Source organism: Zingiber officinale, chromosome 5A (genome assembly GCF_018446385.1).
Source record: "Zingiber officinale cultivar Zhangliang chromosome 5A, Zo_v1.1, whole genome shotgun sequence".
NCBI lineage: Eukaryota > Viridiplantae > Streptophyta > Magnoliopsida > Zingiberales > Zingiberaceae > Zingiber > Zingiber officinale.
Genome location: NC_055994.1, coordinates 33,250,712 through 33,262,319, shown reverse-complemented (window position 1 = coordinate 33,262,319; position 11,608 = coordinate 33,250,712). Strand labels below are relative to the sequence as shown.

The window sequence follows — 11,608 nt, the reverse complement described above, 5'->3', positions numbered from 1 at the left end:
AAACGTGTGAATGGTTTGGTAAGATGCCTTAGGCTGATGTTTAAACCTCCCTGCTTTAGACATTCACACGACCACGCATGCAATTTTTGGGAAACGTGATTTGGACAATCCCAAAATCACGTAAGCAATTTGAGTAAATCGCATATTCAGCTATGTAGTTTGGGAAATCATCGCAAAATATAGTAGTTCATAAATTATATATTTTTCAAATATTAGAAAATTATATATAAAATTTTTTTATATATTAAATAAATATTTAATGTGATTTATAAGCATAATAGCACAATTAGTTAAGTTTGATGAAAAAAATTGAACATAAATAAATTTAAACATGACTAATAAATTAGCTCGCTTATAACGGTTTACTAATTCGAACTCAAAATTCATTAAGCGGAAAGATCCAGAAAATTAACTAAATTTCCAACTCTCGCAGTCAATGACGACCAATTCTCACTGTAGCCAAGTCTTCGCTGAGAGGAGAGGAAGGCAGCCCTGTCGCCATTACCCATCAAGATATTCAACTCTGTGCCGTGATCTGCATGGCTCTGCATTAAATTTTTGTTTTTGTTTTAAAAAAAACATCTATTATGTTTTTTTTAAAAAAAAAGAAATTTATTGCATTCGTCAGCCACTGATCAGATGACGATCGCTATAGCTGCCACATGAACGCAACGCATTGTAGTGCATGCTCTCGTTCAAGTTTTACCACCTGCCCGCCAACTGCTTTCCTTCTGTCGTCTTACCGCCCCGCTCATGGCCCAGGGCCCAGGCCATGTGATGGAGCCGTGGCGTGAAAATCCCCTACCTCCAGATACTGCTAGCTCTTTCTTAATTCCTCTTTCCCACGCCTCACGAACCAGATTCACGTACTGCAGCCTAGAGGAGAAGACAAATTCCCTGGAAGAGGGGCCACGCCACTTAAATTATATTGTTGAGTTTGTCTCCAGTGGAGCGTGCATGGATTCGTCCTCTTCACCTGCTCCCATGCATGCTACCTCTTGCTTTAATGCCGTTTATCTTTTCTTTCTTTCTCTATTCTCTAGCTTTCGCTATGCTTAATTAATTTCTGTTCGTATTAATTTTGGTAGTGCATGTGTCGAAAGAAAGCACCTTTTTCGTTAGCTCACGAGGTCTGTAAGGTAGGGCAGTACTGCTTGTGGTCCCCAAGACCTACGACCCAAGCATGGCCCCACGAACGTCGTATCTGGTGGCAGCTTCCGGCGGGGACAGCGCACGTATAGCATACTAGCTTCCGCCATGCCATGCCATGAATGGCCATGGCTTGCTAGGTCAGTACGGTTCTTGTTTGCCTTTTTGTCCTAGGAAATTAACCATGCTTTGCTGATGAAAATTACATCAATCTTGTCGCTTTCTATGATGTTTTAGGGCTGCGTTTACCCTATATGCCCACCTCCTACGTACTTTTAGACTATCCTTATATCCTTACATCTCTGGACATTCAGATACTTGTTCCGAATATTTGGGTTCTTAAAATATTATGTGAAAATCGATAATAGACTTCGGATATTATTTGAAGTAATAGGTAGATATTTATCGAAGTAGACGCACGTGAAGTAAAAGGGTTATTTTTTTACTTCGGCACACGATTACCGAAATCTATCACCGGTCCAAAACCGGTTCAAAATCGGACCGGTTTCGAAGTAAAAAACCTCTATTACTTCATAAGACTAGTAAAAATACCGAAGTAGTTGATGATATATTACTGCAGAGGTAACATTGTCTGACGAAGTGTAAAGAAATTACGACTTCACAATTGTTTATATTATGGTGTAGTAAATAGTTAATATTACTGCTGCATATTTTAGCTTGATCGAAGTAATTGTTATTGTAATACTTCATCGTAGTATCGAAGTAGGAAAGCATATTTTACTACACTTCAGCAATTTACGTTAACGCAGTAATACATACGAACGACTTCAACAATTTTAATCAGTGACAAAGTAAATAGTTTCTTTAACTACGACAATATTTAAATATACCGAAGTCTTAGGTATTGTATTACTTCATCAATTTTATTTATAGTACCAAAGTAGTTGACTATATTTTACTACAATACAAATTTAATTGACAAAAGTGTATATAATAATATTTTGCTATAACACAATAATTTTCATCACCAAAATTGAATAAATATATCACAAATATCTGTCAAATACAATTCAAAAGTGTATTCATAAAAGAAATGTTTAAGCATAACACACAAACTTTTGTATCCATAAATCTCTAAATACAATCTAAAATTTATATCATAGCCTACACTTAGGCACCCACAGAGAAATAGACGAATTCGCTCCATTCACTTCTGACTTCATCATACTGAGATTGATTGTAATACTGTTTGTTTTTTGATGCTGCAAACTGAATCATTAACAAAAATTTGAGGATCAATGAAAAATAACTTAATATTTTATAAAGAAAATATTTCATTAAGAAGAAATTCACCTTTCTCTCCAATTGTGGATATTCATCTAAGACTATCTCTTTCATATACCGCATCACACAATATCCGCATTCAACACCACCATTTTGTTTAAGATTACCCTAATGAAATTGAAAATGTCATGCAAGAAGTTACCATCCAAATAATAAGAATTATTAATTGATGTCTAAATACATAGTCACAATACATACTGTCAATTGTTTAAAACCTGGTCCTTTTGAAATACCCCTTGATGCATTGTATATCTTGACCCCACTACATTGTAAAAATAGAAAATTAGTTTTTCAACCTATAATGAATTGATGCATTCAAAATCAGCATAAGTTACTACTTACTTGGTTACAATAGTTTGCCAAGCATGATCTCGGTTTCTATTACTCAAAGAGTCCAATAAATATATCATATTCTTATCTTCATTAATTATAGTCAAGATCCAATGGTACCTGCACAAAAAAATATAACATTGACTAGCATGTAGTAGGAAATAATACATAATTAAAATTTTACCCAGTGTTATATGGGATGAAGCATATGCTATCTCTGTTCGATGCTCCCAACTGAGCAGCAATATGTTGTGATAATTTACTACCTTCTTCACCCACACCGCATGTAGGTATGTGATCGGGATCCACAAATGACACATACTCAGCTCTATTTTCTTTCTTTATGTATTTGTAAAGGTAACTGCAAGGTAATAATTTCAAGGTAATGGAAAATATAAATATACCCCATGTAAACCAAAGCAAAAGCATGTGAACAAATATTGAGAACAAAGCAAAGCATGTGAATAAATATTGTATTTAACACATAACATACCTCATGTAAACCAAAATGTGTCTGGCACCTATCTCTTTTATCTCCATAAAGCGTAAGATATCTTCTTTTAGCAACCATACACTTTTGGGACGTCCAAACATAGCTTCATCAAATTCTATGTGTATGCTCTCATCTTTAGGCATCAATCTGATAACATACGAGTAGATATACTTGCATGCCATCGGCAAAGTTTTTTCAATTTCCTTGTACTTGTCCTGATCACCACGAACATCCGAAGGAGCAAATGATTGATGTTGCACATTCTTCTACAATATGTTAAAATATTCATATGAGTATACAAATGATTAAGGTTTTTTCAAATACCAACTTTTCCAGAAAATTGAAAGTACCTTCTTCGTTGGTAAAATTACCAACTCTTTAGGCCAAGCAACAATTGTTCCAATAGCATCATTGACGATTGTTGGTCCAGACCGAATTGGGATTGGAAGCTCTGCTTCTTCATCTAAGACAACATCAATAGATACCTTGAAATTCCCTTCTCCAAGTGGAACATGATGAATCAATATATTTGGACCTCCTTCTGATAGTATTGTGCCATACGCCACCACATTTTCACGTTGTTTCACAGCCAAGTTACATTTCTTTCCCTGTAAGAACAATAAGAAATTGTATATAAATATGTGAATTTGAAAACAAAAATTAATTTGACATAAAATTTAGAAATATAGAACCTCCAAGTTTGAAGTGTCACATTCATAAACCTCCACATCATCTCTCCATTTTGGGTCATTAATGTTTGAGGACTTATTCGATATCACAACCTCACAAGTTTGATTATTAGTGACCTGAGCAAGTTGAGCCTTCAATTTCTCTACTTCAGCCTTCAAGCTCTTATTCTCTTCCGATTGTTCTTTGAAGTCATCGATTGAATCCTTTGGGACTGATTCCCTATTCTTTCATGCAGTTTTAAAGTAGAGTTGGGGTTTTACACATCCTCCCACACCTCTAACTCGTCCATAGTGTTCCCGATTTCCTAAGGCAGTGGTTAGCACATCGTTCATCCCAGAAGACTTGAACTCTCCTTTGACCTTCTTTTCCAATAAGTCATCCTACAATTAGGGATGCAACAAATTAATCCAAAAATTCCAATATTATTTAGCTAGACGATATAAAAATTAGATAGAGATAAATATTTACAATTTTTTCAGCGACTTTTGCTATCTCCATATTTGTAATGTTGCCAGATTTGTCCTCGCGAGCTTTACGCCAAAGCAACGATCTATCAACTTCCTCATTTTCAGCAATTAATTTTTTCTCCCGCTACAATCCCAAAAATGATCAGTTACATAATATTAAAGACTTTCTTGAAAAATGCCAAGTATAATGCATGGTAGCTTACCAATTCAGCCTCTAAGCCGATATAACCTTTGCGAGACAATCTGTGATGATATTTATAATGCATCGTTCGTTCCTTTTGCTTTTCATGGATAAGCTACATAAAAGATACATTCATAAGCACCTATATGCATTATATATATAGCAGATAATATGGAAACAAAGAATTGTATTTTGGTTTGCAGGTGTGAAAAAATCCACAACTATACTTGTTAAATCCACATCCAACAGAACTGTGAAAAAATCCATGCTATGGTGTACATTTCATGTGATAAATTTAACATTCATATTGCAGATCTGCAGTGATATGTATTCTACGTATTTAAAATGCTCTAGATAGTCATATTGCAGATCTGCAGTGATACAAATGCCACAACCTTACTGCAACAGGGCAGCAGCTTACTTGGAACTGGGCTGGAATATTTTTATAGCAATGGTTAATTGGCACAGTATGAATTACCAAACAATTGCATTCATAACAAACAATTGAATTGCAGCTTCCAGCAGGCCGAAGCTGATTACAGCTTCCAGCAGGCCGAAGCTGATTGCAGCTTCCAGTAGGTCGAAGCTGGCTTTTTCTTCAATTTGTGTACATGATATGGTGTACATTTCATGTGATAAATTTAAATTGAATTATTTTGGACTAGCATTTCATGTGTACATGCTATGGTCTACATGCCTTGATATGTTCACTGATGCTTGTAACATGATTTTTCTCACATTTACACCAGTGTCTTGAATCATGCAAACCAATAGTTTTTCAACAATAAACATACCACGTTGGTAGTACTAATAACAATGTCTTGATCTACTAAATTAGATCCCTATTTAATGGCAGTACTAATTTTGCACTGGCCATAGTTTGAATTTTGTTTTTGAATCATATATGTGATCATTAAGAAGTCTAATTTCCAGCTATATAAGCAACAAGTTATATAAGCAACATTTCCAGCTAACACCATATGAGTGCATACCTCCCATGATGGATGAAGTCTCTCATCTACAAATGCTTTCCAAACTGCTTTTGGGATCTGATATTGACTCGGTGGAGAACTCAATTTTTCAGGATTGTCTTTATTTGGCCAAACAAATCTGCTAGTGAGTTTGTTTTTGAAATCCCGCCACTTTTGAGATGCTGAATTCATCACAGCAGTCTCACTTTGTGGTGCTAATTCAAACACATTCTGCAACACAAAAAATTAGTTAGTACTATTAATTATACACCTAATATGACAAGAATTGATTAAATAAAACAATGGCAGCAGAGAGTTGTAAGGTTAACTTGATTTGGGATTGTATGTATTTATTAATCTTACCGAAATCTCTTCCCACAATTTTTGTTTTATATTTTCTGGAACAGTAGGCCAAGACTTTATGTTGATGGGCACCATGGTTCTAGCAACAGAGCCAATGTACGATTGTAATGCCTTTCCATTTGCATTGTATAATGGTCGTCCCATGTCATCATAATCAATCTTCGCTTTTTTCCCCATCTTGCAGCTGCAGTGAGTTTACACATTGATGTAGGACCTCGTTTATTCTTCTGCACATCGACAGAACGTTCTTCTCTATCAGTAACTTCATGTAGCTCTGCATCGGCTACACCATGTAGCTCAACATCGACTACTCCATGTATCTCCTCAGCTGCTACTACATGTTTTTTACGACCCATCGAGTATTGTCTGCATAAGAACATCAATGAAACCACTATTAAAATTGGTACAATAACAATAACATAAACATGAAATATATAATCATAATAACACAAATATAAATAAATCGCAACACAAGTATAAACATAACATACAATTGCATAACATAATTTTTTAAAGTGCATAAAAATTCCTTTCATGACCCAAAAATTCAAAACATCATTTTTTCTTTTTTGTGACCCAAACACCCTCAATTTCTAATCTAAAATATCTTTCATGAGAAGGAATGCAATGAGTATCAACATCATCAATTGGTCTAGAATCAGGAATACTGCTCCCATCATCATCAGCATCTCCCTCATAACATCTATTTGGAACTGGGAGCACAATTGACCACCCCTTTGTTAATGGGTCATCAATATAAAAGACTTGGTTGACTTGACTTGCAAGCAAAAATTCATCATTCTTGTGTCCTCGTTTGTTCAAGTTGACTAAGGTGAAGCCACATTCATCATTGTTGATTATTCCTTTGTCATTTGCAACCCACGCGCATTTGAAAAGAGGAACGTGAAATTGATGATAGTCTAATTCCCATATTTCTTCAATTACTCCATAGAAAGACACATCAGCTAGCAAGGGATTCTTATCTTTAGCACTACATACAAGCATGGTGTTGGCAACTAAAGAAACCCCACTGTTTTGGCAAACTCTGTCATCATCTCGCGCCTTTGTTTGGTATAAATTGCCATTTATCACATAACTATTATACTTAATGATTTGTGCACGCGGTCCATGGGCCAACCATGTTAATGATGATGTTGTTCCACCATTGCAACTGTCAATTTCAGCAGCCACCTAACATGTATTAAATTTGAATATGGTGATTAAAAATAGTAGATATAAGTTGTTCAGCACAAATGATATTAAAAATTTGATGAATCTAATACCCACCTTTGCACGAAACCAATCAATAAACCTCTTGTTGTGAGCATCCTGTATCCACCTTTCATCTTTCTCTTTTTTGGGAAACATTGATTTCAAAAAAATTTTATGTTCACTGTAGAAGTATTAATATGTAAATTTAAGTGAGACATTAGATAATCTCTATTATGTATGCAGAATTATAAATAATACAACACACTTACATTATATAGGGAGATACTTCTTCCATATTTTCTAGCACAGTCAAATGTGCTTGTTGCAGATCAACTTGTTGCACTATAATTGGTGTATTGCATGCTTGCAAGCCAGAACCATTTGCTTTCGGATCTCGAATTGATTGAGGAACTCCAATAGGATCAACGTCATTGAGGTATTCTGAACAAAACTCAATTGCTTCTTCTGCTAAATATCTCTGAACAATGCAACCTTCAGGATGTTTTCGACTGCCTATATAACTCTTAAACACCTTCATGCATCTTTCAAATGGATACATCCATCTAAAGTAAACTGGTCCACATAATCGGACTTCTCGAACAAGATGGATAGTTAAGTGAAGCATGATATCGAAGAAAGATGGGGGAAATATTGCTCCAATAAGCATAGTGTAACAACCAAGTCAGATTGCAGCTTATCTAACTTGGCTACATCTATAACTTTGCAACAAATATCTTTAAAGAAAAAACATAATCTTATGATGGCATATCTAACATGTTTTGGCAGCGCATCACGTATGACTATTGGCAAGAAATGCTGCATTAAAACATGGCAATCATGGGATTTCAAGTAAGTCAACTTCAACTGATCCATGCACACAATATTATTCATGTTTGAAGAGAAACCTTCTGGAACTTTTATATCCTTTAATGACTTGCACACTTGTAACTTTTTTTCTTTTTGTGAATGAGCACGCAGCAAAAGGAAGATATGTTCTCTTCTCCCCAACTATAGGTGTTAATTCAGGCCTAATTCCCATCTCAACCATGTCCAACCTAGCTGCCACATTATCCTTGGTTTTTCCTTTAACATTCATCAAAGTATTAATGAGGGATTCAAATACATTTTTCTCGATGTGCATAACATCAAGACAATGTCTTACATGCAAGTGTTTCCAGTAAGGAATATTAAAAAAGATTGACTTCTTCTTCCAACATTTTCTGAAATTTGTTGCTTTTAAATCTTTTTCTTCTATAGTGACTTCCAACTTATTAGCCTTTGCATTCTTTTTTTTCCCTCTTACACTTATCTTCTTTCCAAATTCACACCTTATGTCAGAAAGTTTGTCAAACAACTTAATCCCAGATAATGGTCTAGCTGCTTCTCCAAGTTCCTCCATGCCATTAAACTCCTTCATTTGCCTACGATAGGGATGAAACCGTGATAGGAATCGTCTATGGCCCGCAAAAGACATTTTCTTCCCATTTTCCAAGTGCCTTGCATAAGTATCTTCTCCACATACTGGACATGCATAATAACCATGTGTAGTACATCCACTAAGGTTACCGTAGGCAGGAAAATCATTGATGGTCCATAATAAGACTGCTTTAAGAGTGAAGAACTGCTTGCGATAAGCATCATAGATTCCATCAACTCCTTCCCACAATCGTTGCAAATCTTCAACTAACACCTCCAGATAGACATCAATATCGTTTCCAGGTTGTTTAGGCCCTGAAATGAGCATAGTTAACATGATGTATTTCCTCTTCATGCACATATTTGGAGGTAAATTATAATTGACCAACATGATTGGCCAACAGCTATACCGACTACTAAGGTTGTTATGAGGATTAATGCCATCAGTTGCAAGCGCTAGACGAAGATTTCTTGGCTCACTTTCAAAGTCGGGCCACATATGATCCACTAACTTCCACGATGGTGAATCAACTGGATGACGTAATTAACCAACAACTCTTGTAGAATCTGCATGCCATGTTAAATTTCTTGAGGTCTCTAAAGATTTAAACATGCACTTAAATCTTGGTATGGGAGGGAAATACCAAACCACCTTAGCGGGAACACCTTTCTTCTCAACCTTGTTTTTGGTTAGCTTCCACCGTGACAAGCCACATTTAGGGCAGCTTGTGCAGTTTTTATATTGCTTCCTATAAAGAATGCAATCATTGGAACAAGCATGAATCTTTTCATGAGTCAACGCCAAGCAACTCAACGTCTTTTTTACATCATACATGGAGGATGGTAGATTGTGATTATTTGGCAACATATCTCCAAAATCTAATAGTAAATCTGAAAATAGAGCATCACTCATTCCGTGCCTTGCTTTGGTATTGTACAGTTTCACAAGTACACTCAATTTTGTATAACGTTGACATCCCTTGTACAATGGCTTCTCTGATTCCTCCAAAAATTTCATAAATTCTTCAGGGTTTTCTGTATAATTATCATATGCTGCCTCACACATATGAGCGATTTCAAAGTTGTCATAATAAGTATTAACTGGCTCTTGGTTGACACTCCATTTTACTTTATCATCTTTGGCAGGCTCACCATGTCAAATCCAATTGACATAATTTTGACTAAAACCATGGAAATAAAGATGCTCTGAAATGAACTTAACCGGTCCTTTTTTAAGATTGATACATTTGCAACAAGGACAATGAATATTATTGGGGTCAATATTGGGATTCTGTAAACAATCGCTAATGAACTGTTTCACACCCTCCTCATACTGTTTGGACCTTCTATCCAAGTATATCCAAGATTTATCCATTTCAATCAAGTAAAATCTACAAACAAATAGGTCTGTTAATACATGAGCAATGAAATAATGTAAGGAAAGAAGATAATAACACATGCTACAATATCCAAGTCATCTAAAAAGGCACCTGTTATTACCACCAAAATCACAAGTAAAACATCCAAAAGAAGTCTGTTAAAGTTGTCAAGAAAAAGATTAAACAAACAAACACCAAAACTCCTGTCAAGGATTCTAAAGATGTAAAAAAAAAAGACTAAACAAACAAGCACCAAACTCCCAGCAAGGATTCTAAAGTTATCAAGAAAAAGACTAAACAAGCAGTGACCAAAACTCCCATCAAGGATTCTAAGGCTCCTAAGGCTAAAATATAGGACAGTAGTAAAAAGAAGACTAACAGTCTACAATAATGTCTGTGAATGGTTTGAATGCCACTGGAAGAGTGCTTAGTACAGTGGGTGGATCTCATGAAACCAATTCTACTTATCAGAAATCTGCAAATAAAGCAACAAATAAAGTAGCACTAAATGGGTAAGATTTCTTCTTTTTTTTTCCTGCATTCTACTTTAATTTGTTTTCCTTTTTAGTGTAGATATATAGCATTTCCTCAATTGAAGCTGACTTTGATGTTTTCGAAATTAATGAAAGTATTTTGTATCTACAACTGCATTGGTTATTTAAAGCTGACATGACTACGACAAATAAGGATGGCATAAGGATCCATATTACCTGCTTACCAATTATAAATGTTACTTGGTAGACACTACCAATATGACAAACTTGCAGATATATATAATTACATCTATTAATTTACTAATTGCTAGTGCATCAAGCATTTCAAGATAGCATGCATACACTGGATGTTGAATTATGGAATCTAAGCGTACAAGTTGATCTTGTATCTTTATCTATGCATGTCTACAAATCTCAGTAATCTGTGTGAAATTATAAAAATATACGGTGTAGTCTTTTATTGGAAGTTTGTAGCATTGCAAGCTAATCATTTTAAAGCAATGTAGTAGCATACTCATTACTAGCAGTTCTAGAGACATTGCATTCAAGAGCTATAGAAAACAAACGATAGAAACCCATGTTGCTTTGGTAGAAAGCTCCAATTATACATCGTCTCAATTAACACATAATCTCTGAAGATTTGTTAACTACAATTGGTAAATAGTGAATGTTGAAAATAGGGTGTCAAATGAAAGCATAAGATTGTCTATTCAATTGAAAGAAGATAATTCATATTAGGCTGCTAATTTGTGAAATATATGGTTCTGTTTTTGACCATATCATGAGGATTCTGTCAAATGAGATGTTACAACAACAGTATGCCTTGAATGAAGATATCATTATCGCAAGGGTTGTTTTCCATGAAATAACAGAATCTGTTATCAAGAAATCATTACAGACCCCCAAGCAAGATGCCTTAGTTCATATGTATAATTTTTGTCTTGCTCCATCATGTTTTAGTTCATGATTCATGTCTAAAAACAATAATACCAATAAACTAGAGAATAACACTTGCCTCTTAGGATCGGTTAGAGACAATTGGTTAGAAACAACGCAACAGAGATGAAAGGAAAAGAAATCCAACAGCAAGGCAGAGAGGAAAAGAAAGAAGGGGTCGGAAAACAAACCTAGAGCTATAGAAAAACTGAAGGGCCACCA

At 35.2% G+C, this 11,608-nt stretch overlaps 1 protein-coding gene across 1 annotated transcript; it reads right to left on the bottom strand.

Moving 5' to 3' along the window:
- Positions 1-6,504: 6,504 nt before the first annotated feature.
- Positions 6,505-9,076, bottom strand: LOC121979516. Its single transcript, XM_042531507.1, has 4 exons — positions 8,067-9,076; positions 7,431-7,703; positions 7,237-7,342; positions 6,505-7,140 (listed from the first exon to the last, which is right to left on the bottom strand). Exons 1-4 carry the CDS (start codon positions 9,074-9,076, stop codon positions 6,505-6,507), a joined length of 2,025 nt encoding a protein of 674 aa, XP_042387441.1.
- Between the last annotated feature and the right edge of the window lie 2,532 nt (positions 9,077-11,608).

Excerpts from the sequence above, each read along its gene's own strand:
- LOC121979516 (XM_042531507.1), bottom strand. The coding sequence starts at position 9,076 with ATGTGGCCCGACTTTGAAAGTGAGCCAAGAAATCTTCGTCTAGCGCTT. Across the intron at positions 7,704-8,066 it reads GGATATAAAAGTTCCAGAAG|ATGCATGAAGGTGTTTAAGA; the intron begins GTTTCTCTTCAA and ends TCCATTTGAAAG. Across the intron at positions 7,141-7,236 it reads TTGATTGGTTTCGTGCAAAG|GTGGCTGCTGAAATTGACAG; the intron begins GTGGGTATTAGA and ends AATACATGTTAG.